The sequence below is a fragment of the Rhea americana genome, unplaced genomic scaffold, assembly GCF_003343005.1.
Source record: "Rhea americana isolate MKP2758 unplaced genomic scaffold, rheAme1 scaffold_0, whole genome shotgun sequence".
Lineage (NCBI taxonomy): Eukaryota > Metazoa > Chordata > Aves > Rheiformes > Rheidae > Rhea > Rhea americana.
The window spans coordinates 811,134-834,063 of NW_028185037.1; the positions used below are offsets into that span (position 1 = coordinate 811,134).

At 35.5% G+C, this 22,930-nt stretch overlaps 1 protein-coding gene across 1 annotated transcript in view; it reads left to right on the top strand.

Moving 5' to 3' along the window:
- The window catches only part of STK3 (serine/threonine kinase 3), a 154,708-nt gene that overhangs the window by 70,148 nt on the left and 61,630 nt on the right, over positions 1-22,930 (top strand). The window contains exons 8-10 of the mRNA XM_085298254.1: positions 8,621-8,758; positions 10,985-11,110; positions 21,700-21,892. Coding sequence (XP_085154380.1) covers positions 8,621-8,758; positions 10,985-11,110; positions 21,700-21,892 — 457 coding nt within the window. The remainder of the gene's footprint in view (positions 1-8,620; positions 8,759-10,984; positions 11,111-21,699; positions 21,893-22,930) is intronic.

The following is a 22,930-nucleotide window of genomic DNA, read 5'->3' on the forward strand; positions in this document are numbered from 1 at the left end:
AAAACAATCTTAARCCATGTCATTATTAAATATAAAATGGAAGTTAGGAGAAGATGATATCTGAAGAACATATATGTAGAAGTCATGAAAGGTTCCCCAGATAGTTGGAAAACAATAAAATATGTTGGAAGAAAGTCTGGATAAAAATTAATAGAGCTACTGGGCTTCAGGGGAGTAGGAACAGTAATCAAGCAAAATAAACCACTGCAGAAAAATGAAGTTATGTCTTTGCATACAGCTCYATCAGATAATTTACTGAGTTGCTTCCAGCTTGCTTTGGATAATAAGCGATGATTGATTAGAGGTCAAGAGATCAAAGAAAAGGAACAGCTGGATAAATTGGTACGTTAACTAGCAGTAGAACACTATACTGAGGTGATCAGTCCTTCTGGAGAAGGATTGATAAATATATATTTTTAGTCAATAATCTGGAAAAGGGGTTTGAATAAAGAACAGACATACGTAGATCATACTGAATCATTTCCGATTAGTTAGTTGTGGGATCTTGCTCTTTGTTGTGCTGTTTGGATGACGGTGCAATGAATTCTGCTTCTTAAGTATACCAAAGCAGATTTGTCTCAGCATATGCTAGAACTTTAAAGTTGAGACATGGCTTGGGATTTAAATTAGTTGTATATGTGATCTTGTTTCAAATAAGAAAAAACAAAACAGTCTACACTACAAGACTGCCAGTGAGTTCTATTTCAAGTTGTTGTCAACAGAAAAGAACAAATCTGTAATGTTCTCTTGAAATTTAAAGCAAGAATTATTTTAAAAAGGAACATGCCTTTTAGTAGAAAGAATAAACTTAAATGTAAATCTTTAGCCACAATGCTGTTGCGTGACCATGTTAACAAGGTGAAGGGTTTTTTTTTTCAATATATTTACAATTGCACCATTACACTTACTGTTGCAAAATGTTTGAGATTGGTATCTTTATATTCTTGACCTATTGTAACGCTGTCAAAATGTTATGAATTTACTAGCAATAATAAATATACAGGTCAATATAAGTGACTTATCTTTCAGTAACCCATCTCTGCTGTTAATCATGTGATTATTCTTTCCATTATCTATCTTTTCTCTGTGTTTATTACTTTATTACTTTACATCTTAAGTGCATCATACTTTGCTTTGAACACCAAAGGTCATTGTTCTAGAAGGAAGCTTGTGATAGCAAATGGCTGTTAAACCACTGGTAATAGTTTGAAAAAAATGCTACTAGTGTTAATACGAGTTGCCTGTCGCTTTATGCTAAAGTAATTTAAATGTCTTTTTTTGCCCTGTGTAGTAGTGTTTACTTTACATATTTTTATCACTAGTCACTATCAACTATTAGAACGCGATAGAGTTGTTACATGCATTTCTCATCATTAGGATTAAAAATTCTCAATCAATTATTGTTTGTCCAGACTTCGCTGGATTCAGTATCCCCTTCTCCCTCACCTGAATTTAGGACTCCTTCCGTAATCATGGATATGTTTGATTGGGAGTCTGTAGAAGCAGGTGGGTATTCTGATCACAGTATTCTGATTCTCATTCAATTTGATGAGGAACCGTTGCAAACTATCAGCGAAGAGAATGACTGTTTTTTTCTGATTGAATAGTGATAGACATGTTTAAGTTTTGACATAATGCTGGAAATGCAATTTTATTGTTGGCAGCATGCATCTATTACTTCTTGGTACCAGCTGCATTTAAAAATTTTGTGAAAGAAGGAAATGCTTTCCTTTTTGATGATTTAATTTTCAGAATAGTGTTTTTTTCAGGTGTCACTTCAGAACATTTCTCTGTTGWTAATTGTTACTGAAGTTCAGTGAAAAAGAATACACTGCATCCTCTGGATTCGATAGCTCTACCAATTCATTCATYAGTGTTCTGAAATGTTGTAAAATAGTAACAAACCTCCCAATTTACTTGGACTACTAGGTTTTCTTGCTCTAACAGCTTTCAAATTGTTAAGCAGAAGAGATGAGATGCATTTTTGTAATASTGTCTGTGGAAAAACTGAAGATACTGGTGAATTCAACTAGCTGGACCTCAGTGTGGTGTAGTGTAGTACTGTTAGCTAGTGTCTGTTTGCTTCAGGCTACAGGCCTGGAGTTGGGGCCGGAATGAGCATAGGCTGTTGTTTGACAATTAAAAAAAAAAAAAAAAAAGAAAAGTACTTTCGCATAAAGGTTAAGCAAGAGACAAAATCCAAAATAATCTTAGATATTCCACAAAAGGGATCAGCAGGCTGAGTGTAAGGACATTGCCATATTCCAGAGGGAGATCTCTCTGGTGCTGGAAGCTGGGGCGGAGGGGATGCTTTTGGCTGATCGGAAAGACGGGTGCGCAGGCTTCGGCTGATGGGCGGCCACTTGTAGGGGGAGCAGCCCGCCTCTCCGTAAAGGCGGGGAGATCCCTTTGCCTTCCTCTAGTCGGGCTGGGGGGCAGCAGCAGGGGACATGGCCTGACCCAGGGAGCTTCTGCTGAGCTTCCTCGTCTTCCCTCCACTCCAAGACCGAATACCCCCCGGGCCTTCTTGTCTTCAGTGTCCTGTGAAGCGTATCCCAAGTGCTCGGGGGCCTGACCGATTCGTCTGCTTGTCGGACTGGCCCTGGGACAGGCTGCCGGATGTTGGGTGCTCTGCTCGTCTTTTTAGCTCTTTGCAGACGATTGCCTTAAAGTACTGGAGCCGTTGGCTGTTATGGGCGTAGGGTTACTCTCATGTGGCTTGTAGCTACTTGGAAGAGGGGCTTAAGGAGCCAGCACTTAGGTGTAAACGATACCAGAAATTTTGCAGAAAGATCTCATTTTTTTATAAGGGAGGGGGGAAAAAAAAAACTTTGCTATCTTCAAGCTGAGGTCTGTTGCTCTTTAACCACTGTATTTGGTGGCAAGCGAAAGATTCAGAAGGGAGTTGGGTCACCTGGGGAAGAGTTTGTCTGAAATTGTTGAGTGAATGTGGAGTCACTTAAATGTCAGCTTGGCAAGTGAAGGGCAACATGCGGGCTTCCCTGCTAATTTGTGAAGTGTGACTCTCTTTATATAAAATACTTTTATGCCTGCATGTCCTAGTCAAAGATGATCGTGGCCAATTTTGATTTTGATAAGAAATTTTATTTTTTTATTTTATTGATTTATTCAAAGCAACTTTATTGTTTGTATTTTTTTTTCTACATGCTTTAAACAAATGAGGTTTTAGCTAAGATATTGGAGAAGCTGTTATCCTTCTAGTGTAGGTATTTAGTCTGGAGTATTTATTCACTGAAGATGTCTTCAGTAAATACTTTCCATGACACACCGTTTCCAAAAAGTTAATGATAAATTTAAATAGAGTGAAATTTATTTGACAACTTCAGCGTATTTCTGCTCTTTAATTCACAGTAAATTTTTTGGCTCTTGTGCTGAATTAAAACGAATGCTATTCTAGTGCTTTTCTCCAAGCCACCTCTTTGTTAAGAAGTATGTGGAATATGAGAGAGTCCGAAAAATGAAAGCTATGGCATTGCCTCACCATGGGATAGATTCTGATTTGAGTAGCGGGCTCTCGCTCTGCATGAGATAATGACAGGAACTGCAGAGAGGTCAGGAAATAGCACTTGCAAAATGGATGAATGGGAGTTGATGCATGGCTGAGGATAAGAAAAAGTAAAAATCAACTTGTGGTTTTTCAACTGTTTGAAAAGAAGGAAAATAATATTTCATAGAAAATAAATAAGCTTTTTGAACAAACACTTATGTATTACACATTCAWTTCCCTGTTGGTTTTATCAAAGTCCGAGGATATTGTAAATCTCGTTGGATGCGCTATCTGATATAGAGACTGTTTTTATTTTTGAATCACAGATAGAACCAGACCTATCTGTAATATGGCACAAAGGAAGGGGTGTTTCAGCAGGCCTTTGAACTGCTGTGGATGGGAGGAGGAAAGCAGTAATTTTTAGGGGGCTCTAACAAATTAAATTTAATCTCTGCTGAAACAGAAGACGTAAACCAGCTTCCTTGTTGTTACACACAAGGTTGTTCAATAACTGCTTGTTTTTTGTCACTATTGGAGTTTTACAAAAAGATTGCTGTGATATATTATTTTTCTGAGTTAAAATTAAAAAAAAGGGGGGGGGGTTGTGAGAACAGTGCAGAACCTGCAAGTGTATCACTGTCCTTACCCATGCTGGTGTCCCAGACAGCTGCCGAGTCTCTGATCGGACAGGTTGGTGGTGTTTCAGCAGCGTTTCTGTTGGGTTTTGTACTCTTAAAATATTCTATTCTGTTTAAARATATTTGAGTCTGTTACTTAAATTTTTTTTTGAAGTAGAGTGATAAACTAGTTAATAAACCATGTGATGCCAAAGCCAACTGTAGATGTACAAACTGCCTGTGGATGTCTCACATCCTTACTTTTTTTCTTTAAAGACTTTTCTCCCTGCAGATTGTCTGGCAATACTTCATAGCATAAAAATAAAAATGACAAAATTACCATACTATAAAAATTTTTGCTGTCTCCTTTGGTAGTAACCAGCATTGATTATACTTGGCAAATAAGAACAGTGAAAGTTAAATAACAGAAAGTTACCAGACTTTATTGCAAGTCACTGTTGTTTGAACTGAATAGTAGAGAAGTTATTYTAGGAGCCGAAGACAGAAAGATGTAGTACCTATACCAACTTGCTGTTGATTATTTAACCTATTCTTGGGCTGTGTGAAAAAATGCAGATGTATAACCTGACTGACAGGAGGAATGAGCTGCAAGGATTTTCTGATTAGGAAATTCCAAATGCAGTATATGAGGTTCTCATTTTTCTTTTGGCATTTCCTAATTCATCTGATTACATTTTCACGCCAATAAAATTGTCCATAAAAGAACCCTTGCAAAAAAAAATGTTTTCAGCCTGGACTTCATTTAAAATGATGGACTCTTTAAGAAGAGTGAAAAGAAAATTATATGCTGACTTACTCATTTCTGCTGCCAGTTAAGACGCAGTGCACTTTCCAATACTCAGCTTAACTGTATCTTGGTTCTTGGCTGATAAGTGCTTCCAGGGTAAATCAGGCAACGGTTACAGTAGTAACTGTTAAATTGCCTAGTGCCCGTTTTGGAAGTGGTAACTGAAAGCTCCACTGGAGAATGTTTTTTTTTGTTTGTTTGTTTGTTTTTAATTTTTCTGTCATGTATATATTGTAATTCTTCTTGAATTCCTGTTTCACTAAGTAATTTAGAGCTTGTCTCAAAGCGATGTAGGAAAGATAGCCTAAAACGCMGTTGTATTCAAGATTCAGAGTGGGACAGGCCAGTTCAGGACACACTTAGAAGGGAATCTCTATTACGGACCAGCAAAGACAAACATCGGTTAAGCTATTATGGTCCCTCAGTCCTGAGTTTTGACCTCTCACTGCTTGGAGATGTATTTCAAAAGATAATTGAATAGATAAAACTGAAGATTAGGACGCGTATGGTTTAACACCTTGGCTGTGCATATTTGGTGTGTTAACTTGAGTAAGGTTTGCCAGTCTGTCTTGGATACGTAGGGAAACGTGGAAGGCGATGCTGAAGATGAGAGAGAAAAGAATTAACCCTGTCTCTCCTCCGTAGTGTGTCAAGGCCCTGGCTGGTGAATGTTTTTCGTCCGAGTGTTTCCTGCGGGTGTTAGCACCAGTTCAGCCTGTGTGCTCAGGTGAATGGTAGCACGTATGAAGAGCACTTCATACGTGGCACTGGTATTTTAAGCATCAATCACCTAATGCTGGCTGCGCGAGCATTTTCATCCGTCCTACTGTTAGAACTGCTGGGCTGATACTAAAAGCAGTGAGAACCTTTTAGAGAAAACTGTAAGTGGAGTGAAAGCCAAAAAGGACTGCAAGTAATGCTTTGGGTGAAGAAAGGGAATGGAGAAATAGAGGGTAAAATGAAAGAAGAATRTAAATGAAAAGTCTCTTGTGTTTTCTGCTGCTGATTGAAATTTCTTAGTTTTGTTTTAAAATAGGACAGAGTTCTACTAAAATATAAAAGATACATTTGACTAGAAATGGAAGGAAAAATGGTGGATAAATTTCTGTCAGATAAGCACTTTGTTTTTACTTCTGGAGATTTGGGACTAGTTTTATAACTCTCCAGTGGTTGCTCTGCAAGTTTCTTGGAAGGAAACAGAAGTAGTTGGAATCTAAACCGTAGATCGTTTTGAAGGAGAACGGAAGCTTAACTTTCATGCAGAGAACTTCGCAAGCCAGTAATAGGAAGTAGGGAGTGAAGATGGAGGCGAGTATTACCACCAGCCGTTCAGGCTAGTGGACAGAGGCAGTGATGAGGGATGGGGAGGAGAGATGTATGCTAGCCAATGCGTGACAAAGTTAACATGTTGGACTAAGCACATGGAAAAAGTAGTTTCTATATGTTTTCTTGTATAAAATAAAAACTTCTAAATTTGTATTTTGGGTTCACATCACATATCAAGATTTAAAAAAGCGTGGAGTTTAAGTGTAATAGAGATGTTTTTTTGAAGCAGATATTTTCAACAAATGAAGATTTAGGATTCTAACTCTTAGATATCTTCTTTTGTAACTKTTATTGCCTACTGTAAAAGGATGATTCATGAATTCCTACTTTCTTCTCACTGTCCTTTGTAAATTATAAAGAAGATTCCTAACTGCTGTGTAAGTGATTAAAATAATTTGCGAATGGAAATATTTTTTTCTAGGACAGTCTGCTGAATATGACCCCTAAACTTAGATTTGCGTTTATTTTGAGATGCAGATCAGTGTTTATCAAGTGCAAGATGTACCTTTTGACACTACATGAAGAGTAGTTCCTAGCCAGGTATTATACCTGTGTATACCTTTTAATAGCTACTGCAGAGCTGATCTCTAAAGTTCAAGATTATCTACAGATAAGAATAAAAATAATCAGTTCAAAGTTCAGARGAGATCATTGCTTTCAAGGACAGAAACAGTTGAATCTCTTATTCACTGTTTTATAGCAGAGGCAGTGCTCCATTTGTACTGACAACTGGACTTGTACTGCAARTGAGTTATTCAGGCCCATGAGAGGGTAATAGAGCACTGCTCTTTCTACCTGAATTCACATACGACTTTAGCAAGGCTCTTCACTGAAAATATAAAACTACTGTAGCATACATCATAATTTTATGAAACAAAGTATTTGAATTAAGTATTTGAATTAAAATAGACTATTCAGTATTGAAAGAATTTTTAAATTAAAAGTTATAATAAAACGTTCTTGCATTGTTCAGCATAGATTTTGCTGTTCTTCGTATGAAATGAATTTTAGAATTGGGGTTTTGGACAAGGTAAACTGGCTTTGAAGGTCAGACAAACATATTAAGAAATTGTGGGTAAAATCTTAGAAGTTTGTCTCTACTTGCCTCATTTATCTTTCCTATGCTTCAAATACAGTCTGAAGCTTCTGGTACCTCCACTATGTAAACTATACGCATGATACATCAGTATTTTTTATTCCAGTTGGTTGTCATTTCACTTGCCCTCTGCTTTTCTGGTTTTTTTTGTTTGTTTGTTTTTGTTTTTGTAGAGAGAAACAAACTCTATTATGCTTAAATGTCTTTTACTTCCTTTCACTTTGGAAAACGTGGTAGAATTGAACCTGGTTTTAGAAGAATAGAATAGCTTATTAGTTCAGTCAGTGGACCTAGTTCTGAATAAGGTGCTGCTGTCATTTGTAAGTCTTAAGAGGTGATACTGTATGTATTTGATATTACATATAGAAGTTCACAATTTAAATTTTCCTGCTTATTTTACAGTGATCTCTCAAAAGTGCACTGTTTATCTTTTCTTCTGCAAGTGTAAATGTTTAATCAGATGAAATTCTGGTGAAAATCATTWAAAAAAAAGAAAAAGAGAAAAACACAAACAAATAGTACAATTTATGTAGCCTTAAGTAGGACAAGATTTTTTTTTTCTTGTAGATAGCATGAATCTTCTTTCTAGACAAAGAATTTATCTACATAGACTTCCAGCTCTGTGAAATTTTATGTAGATAGGTAAATACTGCATTTGCGGTTTCAAGTAAGTTCTTGTTGCTAGTAAGCAAGTTATTCAATTGCTCTGTTTTAGCAGTCTTCTACTGTCTTTCAGCATTTTAAATTGTATTAGCAAAAGCATGTTTTAAAATTATAGCTAAACAATTTTGAATGCAGCAGCAAATATTCCTACCAATTTTCCTTAGCAGTTCTCCTATAGCACTAAATGAAATTAAGGAATGAGAAGGTGAACTTGCCATTTCGTAGCAACATTTTGATATATATCTATTTAAACAAGCAGTGCCATTATTTCTGTTAAGAATTTCCGAAAGAACCAAATCATCTCTTGGGACTGATAAATAGTAATAGATAAAATAAAGAGTGATGTGCTCAATGGGGTACAGTTTAAATAGAGGAAATCTAATAGGAAGTTGCTGTATTAGTAGCAGATGGATTTAATTCCCGAATCTCAATCTTAGTGGAAATCCTAGACTATTTAAAATTTGTCTTCCAGATTCTTAACCTGATTAAAAAAAAAAAAATGAATAAAGCAATTATTTACTTGGCTTCAGTACTATGATTTTTTTTTGTCTAAAACTTTCTATTATTGTTTGTTTGTTTTGTGATTTATTTATTTATACTAGGCTATTTTTATGATTCCTACAAATCCCCCTCCAACATTCAGGAAGCCAGAGCTCTGGTCTGATGAATTCACAGATTTTGTGAAGAAGTGTTTAGTGAAAAATCCTGAACAGAGAGCTACAGCAACACAGCTTCTACAGGTCAGTATTGAAACTGCTGAGGAAATGCATATTTTATGGCTTTCTTTTCTTTTCTTTTCTTTTTTTTTTTCTTTCCTCTAGTGCCAACCCAGAACTGTTGTGAAAATTTCCAAAAGCAAGTCCTGGCTTAGCTATTGTTATGCTCTATTTCTTTTCCATTTTGTGATCTTTTCTCTGTCAGCTTCTATGTCTCTAGCCCATCTTATTCCTCCTTTGCTGCTTCTAAAAATGAATCGCTATTTATGGAGTGTAGGATTGGTCGTTGCTACCAAAATTGCATTCTTGCCTTGTGGATAGAGGCCGTCATTAGGTTTCAGAATTTAGACAAATGTTGGGTAAAGGAATTGAGCCCAGGTTACCCTTCGGTGAGGACCACCAATGGCATGTATTCAGTCAGCCCTTCTGCTTATGGCAAATTAAGCAGACGAGTTGTTCTGTGCCCTCGAAGGGTCTGAGGCGGACAGGCAGTGTAAGGAGTTTGTTCTCAGGCCCAGTTATACCAGCTGGGCGCTTTACATCCAAGCTGCCGTTGGCAGTGKGGATCTATGGAGCCAGACAAGGCTGTTCCAAGCTTTAGCTTGCTCACTGACMTAAGTTTCTAATAACTGTGGAAATATAATGCTTGTATATTTTTGGTTCTGAGATACAAATAGAGGAAATTTCAAGAACTATGGAAGTCGAACAGACGAAGGACTGATCTATCAAGAAAGAGGTAGAATTGTGAAATAGGCCTGACTTTTAATAGGGCTGCATGCTTGAGTGAGTTTGAGAGAGAGAAAATGCAAAGGAACTTTCCTCTTTTGGCCCCTTATTTGTATCACTGCTGCCTTCAGGGCTGTCATAACCAGCCTTCAAGTAACTAAGAGAAAACACAGTTATTTAAGCATTGTGGAAGAAATGTAGTGGAAGAAAAAAAAGAGTTTGAATTTCATCAAAAGTTGGAATTGGCAAGTGAAATGGAAGTTAAAATTCCGTTCCTGTAAATACTCTTCCTTTGATAATAAAACAGAAACTAAAAGGTTTTTAGGTTTTTTTGGATCCTTTTCTTTTTCTGATTCTTCCTTCATTAACATATTGGATAATTTGTTCTTTTAAGCTTTTCTTTGCTATTGGTAGATAGTATTCTTGAGGTTCTTACGTAGACTGATGAACAAAGAATATGGTTATCTTTGGAATTTCAGCCGTAAGACTCTTAATAGTTTTTTGTTGTTTTGTTTTGTTTTCCTCCCCCTTCTGTCTCCAGGTAGAAATATCCTCTTTTTAAATATAAATTTGAGTCAACCTCACTGCAAGAACATCATCAGCATTTTTAGAAGTAGTTTCCAATAATRAATCTCCAAATTCATAGGTCATGGTGTAAAGTATCTTATTTTTCACACTATGAGATCATCAAAATGTGGAGTAGAAGGCAGTACAAACTGGAAGTTTTAGATTTTAATATAATGAGTGAATGACTTCCATCAGTCCTATTGTTGGTGGAACAATTTTTTGTAGTAATATACTTTTGAGACTCCAAGAATTACATTTTGCCTTGATAATGTTTTTCTTAAAATGACTCAAAAATCTGAATCTTTCTGACAGGTGCTTACTAAAGCAAAATGAATGTAAATTGCATCATGCGCATGTTGTTTTAAAGGAAGGAACGATATTTTAAATGGTTTTGAATTAAAATTGATCTTCCTGCTAAAAAGTAGTGTATTTTCTTTTGCCTGTTCCACATTTCAGCATTGTAGTTGATGAAATGTTTTATGACATATGCAAGTTTGGTGAAGTAAGCAACAGCCATAGTTGCTCTGCTTACAGCCACTAATTTATGCTGTCAGCTTGTTAAGATTAATTAAATGCTGTAACTAAATATCTGAAAAAGTTTGCTTTTCTCTGTCAGACAATCACCACTCTATTTATTTACTGCTTAATATACATTTCCTTTGGACAATTATATCCTTAACTATAAAGCAGTTGTGTTACATGATAATGTTTTCCCATGGCTTGCTGTTTAAAAAGCCCAACTAAATAAAACAGTAAGACCTTCGTTATAAAGCAGCTAAAAGATATTGCATGTTGTGTTAGTGTAGATTTTAATTATTCCGTGATGTGAAGTACTATTTATCACTAAAATCTGATGTTGAATGGTATGTTATTTTTAACACGTGTGACTTGTAATTACATTTTATCTGAAGAGTATCTTTTGTAATGATGTTATGACTCCACAATCTTGTTTTCTAGCATACATTTATTAAGAATGCCAAGCCAGTTTCAATTTTAAGGGACCTGATTACTGAAGCTATGGAAATAAAAGCAAAGCGACATGAGGAACAGCAGAGAGAACTAGAAGAAGAAGAAGAAAATTCGGTGTGTACTGTTTTGTTTTTGTTTATTTCCACCTAGAAATATCTATTTTGTAGATAGCTACTGTTTCTYCCCCCYCACTCACCACTTYTTGTACTCAGATTTACAAATACTTTTCCTATATGTTTTTCAGCCTAGAAGGTCTAAGTGTTCTCTTACTCGCAATGAGTAAAATGCTTTTGAGTGTAATGCAGCATCAGCCTGTTTTAAGCACTTTTTCATGAGATACCACACTAAGAACTTTTTCTAGAAGGGGAGAAAGAAACCATGTCAATTTTATCTCTGCAAACTACTATTTTTTTTAAAAAAAGATGACTGCTAAATTATACTGTTAAGTTTTCATTTTCACATATGAACTTAAAAAAAAGGTGGTTTAGTTTTCGGGAGTTCAGACCACTTAGCTTTTTCTGAAAAGTCAAGTTTATAGAATAGTTTACCCATGAAGCATAAGAAGTAGTTATTAAAGTATTGTTTGACTCAAGTTTTGTGTATGAAGTGAAAATAGTGACAACTGATTCCTAGGATGACATTAGCATATGTTTGAGGGGGTATGAGGTCATGTGGCAAATAGGTTATATTTATAATTGTTTAGCAATGTTAGAAATAAATCAGTGTTTCTTAGCATTATTACTCTCCCTACATGATTTATTTTAGATCAGTCTTGTGCAATGCAGCAGTATGTGCTTCGAAGAAGTGCGTTGACACACATTCCATCAGAGCCAAGGTCACTCATAGCACACAGAAAAGATGGAGGCTGGATGTTAGTAGAAATCTTGCAGCTTTGTGTAAACACATAAGAATAGTGCAGTAATGCATTGTTTGCCACATCTCAAATCATAAAATTTCTGTTAGATTATCTAAGACTGGGCAATACATATAGGAATAGCTTTCAGGCAAATTCTATAGTGTATTTTGGATCCCAGCATTTAGTATTGTCTTTTGTTTGCCGAATATTTTTCTATTCTAAGAGTATTGATAGTTTGTTTATAAAGTTAGTTTACTCTGGATAACATTTGCTTATTCAGGAATAAAACAAGCAGGGAAGGTTGGGATTATTTTTAGCGTTAGGATATGTTACCTGTGTGGAGATGTGTGACTAGATGTGCAGAGTTGATGTTTGTTACCTAAAATATAGAATAGTTGACCTCTGAAGAGACTGATTTATTAACAGACATAAAAATTTAATGTCTTAGCTGAAGGGATACATACAAGCTGAAGGGAGCTTGTGAATGAAACTAGTCAGTTTATGTTTGAGAAAAGGAAGCTAGTAGAAAAATGAAAAGCAGGATATGACTTTATCATAATGAAACAGTGGAAAAGTTGGAAGAATTAACTTTTGCAGTGGCATTACCTGAAGTGGAGGGATTACTGGAGGAAACTTGAAGATGACAGGCAAGAGGGAATGAGTGAGTCTGAATAAAAAGGTTAGCAGTATGGACATACTGARAAGAAGGGTGTGTTTCTTAGGAGAAACACTTTTTGCTGATATAATTAAAAAAGACATAAGAATGATTAAAAAAAAGTTACATTGAAAGCTTAAACCAGGGCACATTATACTGTATAGTATCCTCAGAGTTGATTGTTGAAATTGTTAGTACAATAGCTTTACAGTCTGTAGCGATTTGATCTCTTGTACTCCTTTTTGTCTTCTGTGATGCTMACTTATAAGCTATAATTGACTAACTGAAGTTAATAAATGATGCTGAGGGATGGATTCTGGACACTGAGTACATAATGTATTGCATTTGAACGCATAAGACATAATTAAGCACTTGCAGCTGATTTTTTAAGGGAGTAAGTTTGCTTCCTCAGCAGTTAAGCTGGTTGCTTCTATGGGTCTATTTTACTGCAAAGTAAACTTTGCAAAGGTTAGGCTTAAATGGATGCTGGAGATAGTTTGAATACAAAGTGCAAAAAAGACTCGTTCAAACTATCACTTAGTGTTTTTATAGCAAAAATAAAGATAAGTTTTAGAGCTTGGGAACATACTGCATCCTGCTAGTGGTAGTAACTGCCTAAACTGCTTATTTTAACTCTACTTAACAGCTTATGCAACCACTCTTCTTTGTGGGTAAAACACAGAAAAGTTAATCCTTAAACCTTCATATCTATTTTATTTGATGTGAGAAAGATCCAGCAGTGGACTAGGCATATCACAAAAGCCCATAGTCAAATTCAYTGTGGGCGAAGGTAAGTCATGTTATGTAATACTTGCTACAGACCTGAGTTACTGTAACTTCAAATGCACACACAGAGGATGTGTTAGTAACGCCATGGTAATGCGACTCTGAATTTAACTGTGTAGCTCTCCAGCAAAAGCCAGCATTACTCATAGTATAGAAAATGGATATTTTTCTAAAGTTAGTCTATGTCATTCTCATAAACTTCAGTGAGGGAAGGAATAAATCTTGTATTTAAGCTTGGGAGGAAGCTCCAGATCTAAAGAAAGACCCATGTGTAATGATAACAAGAAGATACGCTAGTGAGCAGAAGATGAAAGGAATGTATGAGCTGGCACTACTGGAAGACTGGAAATGACGTGTGTCAGTATGATAATTGCATGTTTTTCCTAATGACAGAGAAATGAATTTAATTATTCYTTGAGACTAACTAATCTGAAGAGTTATTGTGCCTTTTCTTTCTTTTTCTTTTTTTTGTTTGTTTGTTTGTTTGCTGAAGTCCTTCAGCTTTATAGAAGTAAGGCTGTAAGCCACCATGTATTGCAAAAGTGTCTTGTAGTAGATGACAGGATAGCTCCTGTTAGTAGGTCCAGGTGTCTTTGTTGTAAGGTTTATATTGAATAGCTAAACTTTTGAAAAAGTTGTGTCATTACCAAAAGWTTAGATTATTTGCTCCTGTCTTTCGAAGATTTTGGTTTATGTTCATTTATGCTGTCTAGAGGTGCATGCCTTTTTAATTCCCTGAATTTTCCTATGGTTTGGAGAAACAATCTGTGATAAGACTTATGAAGTTATAATTAGGATATAATTTTACTTTTTAATATTTCTTAATATGATTTTGGTAGTAAGTATACTTTTTGCTGCTGGTGAACATATGCCTCTAAACATTCTGTACTGCTTAGTAAGCCTTGAGTGTATGCATGGGGGGAAATAAAGAAATGCTTAACCTTAAAATTTATGTTACAGAGCAAGTGAAATTAAGAATACTGATAGGTGTGGGGAATTTACTTATATTTTTGATAAATACAGTTTGTGTGAATCTCCATGCTGTCATATTGTAATAACGTGTAATTAATTTTATTCAAAACTAATTTTAATTACCATTCAGTTGTGATACAGATTTYCCTTGTCTTTTCACCAAATTTCAGTGCAATAAATCATTGTAATAAACTATAGTTTCATTTTAGAGATGAAACTAAAATGTCAACATGTTCCAGTCATTAAATATTATGATCGGTTAAAAGCACAAAAGCTGCTAAACTGAGAAGTTGTGCTGAACAGTAAGACAAAGTGTTGCAAATATTTTTCTTTAATCAGAGAAATTTTCTGCACTGTGTCCTAAACTGTGAAGAGCCAGACTGAAGAGACCTAGAAGACTCCTGAGCAACGTGTGGGCATAACTGAGGCCAGAATAAAGTGGAATTCTAGAAAGTGCAGGTTTTAGGGTGTCTTTTTTTTTTTTTTTAAAAAAAGAAACTTATTAAGCAGAAATTGATGAGTGGATGGACAGGTTATTAAAGGAAACCATTTTTTTTTTAAAAAGAGAAGTCTTTGGAACATTTGTTTGTCATTCTCTATTAAAAATATTTTTGTTTTTCAATTTGAAATAATGCTTAATTTCAAAATAAGATCAAAGATTATATATTTCATTTAATTGGGAACTTGCGTTGGGAATGGCAAGAAAAACAATAAGCCAGTTCTTCTTACAGTTCTAATTGAGCATGAATCCCTTTTCTGGAAAGGGAAAACAGATAATGTGAGCGCTGATTTGGTGCATGGTAGTGGATCAAGTCAGCAGTCCAGCTTCCAAGTGGAAGAGTAACTGTTGCACCTCCCTGTTCTTTCATACAGGTTTCTACCTAGCCCCGGAGAAATACGGAGCTTCTTAGGTAGTTTACATGACTGCATGAATATGCTGTTCAAATAATAACTTTGTTTTTGATAAGTCGGCATGCAACGATGGCTGCAGTTGTGGAAAGGGATATGATTGTCCCTATGTATACRTTGTGTAATAGTAGTGATATGTGCGTATTTCTTCATCTTTTTAAAATCTCAAATGCTGTCAGGTTATGTATGTAATTGGAGTTGCTATTGAATTGGAAAGTTACAATCAGCTAGCACATAAATTCTGCAAAATAATACCTTAGAAGTGGATTTTGCCCAGTGATACTGCTGTGCTGAGGCCCAGAGGGATACATATTTAAATAACACCTAGAGGCAAAAGCAAGTTTTGATGCTAGTGTAAAGTAGACAATCTATTAATGTTAAATGTCTCTCATGGGCAGTAGGCTGAGTCTGTATACCACTGAAGGAGAATGGTTTGAGTTAGCCTGTCTGTGACTCTGATTTATTGATCTAAAAACTCAAGAATTTCCTATAAAGCTTGAGCAGTTGTGTACATACTGTTATGTGTTTTGGGGCCCTTCAGGAAGAAAGGTGTTAAACGTAAGTGTAAGATTGCTTTGTTAGGAAACCAGATTTAACACCAACAGTGTTAAAAATATATGCGCAGTTGTGTGTGTGTGTGTCTATATAGTGATATTGGATARTGTGGAAGTATATAATAACCAATTTTATATGCTGTACTAGGAAAAGTATGATTTTTATGTTACTCAGTGTTTCCAAAACTGCTTTGAAAAGGATTCCATTGATACATTTATTGTATTTAATCTTCGATAGTAGCCACTGCTTCTGGTGGTTATTAATATCAATAAATCATATGTCTAAAATATGCATGGAAAACCAAGATAATTTAAGGAATGTCCTTTCTATATTATAAACAGTCATRTTTAGAGTTGTATAGATAGTGTAATGAGCATTGGGGTTATAAGGCACTTATGTAACTAGAACTGGAATGGAAAGTAGCATGTGTTTTTGAAGAATTAGATACAAAAATTTCATAGTTACGTACTTAATTTTCGGTCTATTTTTTTAAGTGAGGAGGAATCATATCCCTAAAATTGATTTTTTTTTTTTTTGCATTTTCATTTTCATCACTTTCTGTGATTATTTAATAGTACAGGAAGTTACCAGTTTTAAGATATAAATATTTTTTGCTCTTAAACTTCATTCTCTGCCTGTCACTAAGTGGCTGTGTTAAATACTGTCCGTATTCTTCCTGAGAGATACATAATGTCATTATAAATAGTGCACTCCAAATTGATTTTATGCCTATTACAAGAGCTGCTTGTGTGATGAGAATACATTTTGACAAACTGACATGTTTTGATAGGTGCTGAAGTAATTGTACAGATTTTTTTAATTAAGCAAAAATTGCAAGTGGTGTATTCTACAGAAGGTTAATCCCAATATCAAAGTTTAAATGTTAGTTTAAGCATTACTAAACATGACCAGTCTCTTCTCTTGTGCATTTTTTGAAGTGTGAATTTGATTCTGGGTTTGGGCAGCTGTATTATGGGAATGTAAAGTAACTCGTTKCCTGGCAGCTCACAAGAAACATGTCTAAATATTTATTTCTGTGGATCTTTAAACGAATGAGCTAACAAACAACTCTTACTGTATGTTTTCTTTTACATTTAGATGCCTCTATTATGTGAGGAATGCTTAATTGTTTTGGAGCATTCAAACAAGTAATTACTACTTCAGTCATCTGTTTTGTTTCTCTTAGACAACTATCAGTACTACCTTCCTATCTATGCTTATTTATTCATACAGAAATTCCTTTGGTTAATCATGTATTACGAGAAATTGGCTTCTGACTTCTGAGATTTAGCAAATAATTGCTGGTATTATTCCTTGGTATTTGTATAATATCAGTAGTTTTAAAGGAACTAGTGAGTCATTTAAGTTATTCTGTATTTAAAATCTGATACACTAGGTGRTAATTTCCTCAAGGATGTTTCTCACATATATATGAGAATCTAAATCTAATAATATATATGTGTGTATGTATGTGTGTGCATATATATATATAAAATATATAATCTTGCATGATAAATAGTGTTAAAACTTTGTATTTTCATCAYATTTTTCCTTTAATGTAGAGAACACTTATCATATGTACTAGTTAAACCTGACTGTCCTTTAAGTTAGGTAAGAAATACATGAAGATCACTTTGCCCAGTGAAATATCCGAGCGGCATAAACGACTTTTTAAGAGCGAGCATATAGTTAAAGTGTACAGAAATTTAGAGGCAGAAGCGTATTACAGAAAGGTTAAAGATAGTGAGGTAAGTGTGAGCAGAAAGTCACTGTTAGCAGGTACATCAGCTGAAAAGACACAGAAAATAAGCTTAAACACTGTTTTATGACTTCAGGTTTAGACTATGTGTACATRTTGATTGAATTCTATGGGTCTTTAGTGTATGCTGAAAGTTAAGTCTTTACATGTTTTGCTGATAAGTTTAAACTTACTGTGTGCTCAAATTAAGCATATATTCAAGTTGTAGCTGAGCTTTATAGATGTTAAGGAACTTTGAAAAAACCCTTGTACTTGACCAAACTCTATTATGTGTTTATGTAGCTACTACAGTGCTTTTGCAAAAAGATAGCTGTGACTACAGCCGCGTTTTTCAAAGGTGATGACGAGGTGTTAATTGTAAATGAAATTATTTTACAGGATACTAAGTTTTGCCAGCATGTAAATCTTCCTTTAACGCACTGCCATCTAGTTAACTGTCTTTGGTGCCCTCTAGTGGTTTTTCTGYACATACAAACGTGGTGAAGACGGATGTTAAAGGCACACTGCTGTATTTGCTTGTCCTGTATTTGTTTTCCTTTATCAGTCTTCATCAGTTTTCTCCTTTGAAAGTAAAAAATACAGATTTAAGGATTTTTCTATTGCRTTGCTTCAGTTCATTTGGGTGTATCAGAATATAGTTTATGTATCATATTCAAGAAAATCTCTTCTGTAAAAAAGAGCTTTCAGTGCATGGTGATGAGATCTTTTATGTAAGAAGCATATTGTGAAGTCTTGCACATGGTTTCCATTGAATTCTTTTTGATCTTGCTGTCTCCGTGAATACATTTTCATACTTTAAGGGTTTGTTTGGTTAAAAAAAAGTCTTTTAACTCGACTTCCTTAGATACGGAGGTGCAGAGTACCAGTCGTATAGTGTCGCTGGATATTGACAGTGTTTTACTGAAGTTCAGAGCTTCTGTAGCATGTTAGAAGTTAGCTCTTGTGCTCTCRCTTGCTGTCTGCATCTCTGTTGTAYACTGATGCATCAGGAACGCCGGTCAAATACAAATTTGATGCTTATTAATGTACATGGGAGAATGGCAGACAGTGTAATGCCGTAGTTCACTATTTTCATTACTTGATTTTTGGATCTGTTTTCATAAACAATATGGGAACATGACACTTTCGCTTTACTACCTTATTTTTTTCCTGGTTAAAATTGATATTTTGTTTGTTTTTATTTAATCTGTGAGTTTACATTTTTTAATAACAGATCAGAAGTTCTACAAAAATATTTATGAGTAGTAAAGTACAAATTGTAATTTGTACTGAGGAATGGCTCTGATCTGTTATGTAAACATGCACTTATATAACTTCATAAAAATAGTTGATGTAAGTGATTTGTTCAGATTCAGTATGGTCTGTTGGCTTATTAGTCAAATCTCATATTTGTGAAAAATACTGACATGATAATTCTGGAAGCACACAACCTGCTTAATCCACAAAATTGATCATTTTACAGCGTACACAGCCCCAGAAGAAGCCTTATATCGTGCTCCCTCAGTACRTCATTCCTGATCTAGAGAAATCATGACTGACACAATATTGTATACTTCCCCTTGTGGGACATCTRTTCTGTCAGTTATTTTGTGACCAATTAGTCCTCTAGGTACTAGATAACAGTTGTTCTCTGTGCCGCTAACAACAGTAAAATRAAGACTTTCAGTCATTCTTAGACTGGAAAATGAAGTGCTGTACCTTGGAAAAATCCATGTGTTGATTTGGGACAAGAACTAAAAAATACTAACGTTTTTAATGCAGTGGAAGATATTAAAATGGCTATTAATGACTTTGTTTCGTATTTGTTCATAGTGGTAAGGTCATCATGTTAACTTCTATAATAGTTCTAAGCTTCAGGAAAACATTTATTTCATCTCTGATTTCAGTTTTAGTAAGTTTAGGACCTTATGCACATCATACTGATAGTAGTAGTAGTCAAGTTAATAAATCAAATGTTACTGGGTCTGAAACTCAAAGATTTGCCTGTGTGTTAGAGAGGCTTCATTTGGAGCATTAAATAGAAAGAAACAGCAGTGCACCGTGACTCAGTGCTCTTCGTATTGCAGTACTAAAGAGACACTYGTGGAAGACCACTGTAGTTGTGCTGCCACTTTTCAAATACAATGCAGAAAGACAGTTCTGGATGAAAAGGTTTTACTTTCCAAGTACCCCTGTCACAAGGGGAAAACTTGTGGAAAATAGTAGGATCAGCAAGAATGTTGGGGGGGGGAGGAGAAATATTAAGTTGCCACCAGGAGGAGCACTATTAAAATATTTCTTGTTCATATCCTGGCACAGTCCTTACAAATAGTTTACAGCTACAGCCCTGAATCTTTAGGATTATCATTGTTTTTTATTGTTTTTAAATACAATTTTTAGAATGCAACTCAAGAAAAATTCAGGAAGAAAGGAAGTGAAGGGCTTGCATATTGTTATAAATTGTAATTGGAGAGTGATTCTTCTGACATCTGAAATACCAATCACGGATTTAGGTCTGTATCCCGGTGTCAGTGTGTTATGCTGTTAGCCACACTTCCCCAATCAAGATTAGATCTACTCCCATGTCTCTTGGTAGGSGTACAGTAGCTAATTTTCAGGAGCTGGTGTATTGATATTGCTAGTTAAAATTCTTTATATGTGCTTACACCAACCATTACAGAAATAGGCACTCATGCTATGTGGCTTGCTTTTGCAGTTATGTGTATACTGGAGGCCAAAAAAGTGAATGCTTTGTCAGACTTAAGGGGAAGGAACTAGTTCAGTAAGAAACAAAGTGCCAGACCTGTGTCCCCCTGGACTGATCTCTTTGTAGTTAAAACCAGAAAATATGTAAAGCAATRTAAAGATTTAGAAAGAAAGGGGAAATTTGTTAGTGAGTGAAATGTGAGTTTGGTATTATATATAGCAACAGGCCTGTTATTTTTAGTTAACAAATAATAGRAAAACATGTTATATGATAGTCCTTCAAGCTGAGCTGTGTAGTTAGAATATCTTGCTCATCAGGGATGGAGTGCATTGTGTCTGAATGCAAGTGATGTTGTGACATGGCAGAGGAAATGCATGCGTATCTAACTGTCTTTCAGTCTTATTGAGGAAGATTMTAAAATCAGCAAAGGTAGTGTTTGTATTTAAAATTTAAATGTGTGAAACCTGAGTGCATTTGCGGTGATGGATATTACTTCTTTTATAAACGATGAGAACATTTTATTTTTTTTTCTTGGCAAATAGATTTTAGCCAGGTGGAAAATATGTAGGGTGCCTCATGTTATTACTGTGTTATTACATGTCCACACGTTATTCCTGAATTGTTATGATGATGTGTGTGTACTGTAAATCTGACCTCAGAAAGGAGTAGGATTTGCTAATGGTGTTTTCAGATATTTGTATTCCATATGGATCTTCTAAATCTTAACCTGGATTAAACTGAATGGTAATCCGTAAACTGGTCCTTACATTCATGGTGCACAACCATCACTGATTCAGAGTATTATTGCATTTCCCTGTGCAGCTGGCTTCCTCTCCCCACCCCCTTGGTGCTAAACATTTGTGCTCCACAGATATTTTCTCCACAGTATCAGTAAGTGCTATTACTCCGTCTTATGACAAAGGGTTTTAAAGAGAATAACTTAGAATAAAACAGATTGATTTTGTGTTTTTGAGATGGACTTTCAAAACTATTGCAGGGGATTGTTGTAACACCTAAGTTTAACTGACTCTTGTCATCTAGGTGTTAGGTGTTACATAAGATCCTGGCCATGGTCGGTTGCGGGTGACTAGGACAAGTGTTTGGTGCTGGTCTGTAACAAAACAGTCACGTTACTCTGCATACGATATTCAGATTTAGGAACTCAGATAGGTATAATGTATCCTGAAGATCAATGAGGTGTTCAGAGCTGGTTGCCACTGCAAAGCAATGTGTGGCTCGATCTTGTAGTGTGACTGGAACCATGTAGTGTAACTAGTGTTAACACAGAGCGGAGAGAAATAGCTGCTTTTCTGGTAAATCCATCCCGCCTTACATATGCGAGAGAGAAGAGTATTTACTTAATTTTGCATTTCTTTATATATTTTACTGTTTTAAACCTGAGAGTCTAACAAGTACAAGTAGGTCAGGTAAAGATACAAAATTAGTGAATAAGCATCTAAACAATTGCATCATAACTTCATTCTTTAAAATGTACTGCTATGTTCTGATATATTTATCTTCACAGGATGAAGATGAGCTGGACTCTCACACCATGGTGAAGACCAGTTCAGAGAGTGCCGGTACCATGAGGGCCACAAGCACAATGAGTGAAGGTGCTCAGACAATGATTGAACACAACAGCACTATGTTAGAATCAGACTTGGGGACCATGGTGATAAATAGTGATGATGATGAAGAGGAAGATGGGACCATGAAAAGTATGTTGTTAAATTACTTCCCTTTTCTGTTGAATAATGTAATATATTGTCTTATACTACAYGAAAGCATTGTGTTGTCAAATTCACTGGGAGGTTTAGGTGCAGGGTTGCCTAGTCTATGAATGCCAAGCAGCTTCATGTCAAAGGGAGGAATTTAAATTTTAATTCAGCCTAAATGACAATACCTGTGTGACCAGTAGCCAGAGTATGAGGCCTCTCAAGTGCGCCTAATGTTTAGGTGAAGTTTTTAGATTACTTTCTGGGACTTGCATGTCTGAATTTTGCCAGACTTGTGCTTTAGGCCTTTGTGTGCTGTTTTAATTTTATCTAAGAAGTTGTCCTTTTCATCCTTTTTGTGCTATGTCGCCAGACATAGGCATACAAATCACTATATTGCATTCCTTTGTGCTTGAGGGAGATGCAAGATCTTGGAGACATGATGCTTCTTCTGAAGTTCCTTAACAGACAAGATGGGGGCTTTCTAAATACTTCATTTGGCTGTAATAAATCAGAACAGGTTGCTTAAAAGTGCTCTTGATACTTCTRAATAATAGGACACTGCAAGCCAGCAACTTGGAGAAATAAACTTAGTTAACTAGGGAAGAGGGATTTTGTTTCCCTCCTAGAAATGCAACATATTTATGACAAACTTTTTAAAATTGCTTTTGTGTTTAGTTTCATGTTTTGTTTCCCTCTGCCTTTTGTCTCTCTCCTCAAGGACAAAATAAGAAACAATAATAAGTTTTTATTTATAAGTGTCCATACTCAGAAGCCTCTGGGAGCCATGACAGAAAATAATTAAAAACATATTTTTTTTTCACAAATAGAGAATTGTGCCCAAATAAAATTGAGATTTGGAACAAAAAGAGGCCTGTCTTCCTACCCCAACATAAAATATACAGCCTTGCAATAAACAACGTTGTGCTTTCCTGCTTAGTATGTCCGTAAGTGCTCATGAGCAGAGACTAGAGTACGCACCTAAAAGGACAAAAGGAAAAAAACATAAGAGGTGAGGAAAAACAGCTATGTTTAGGAGAC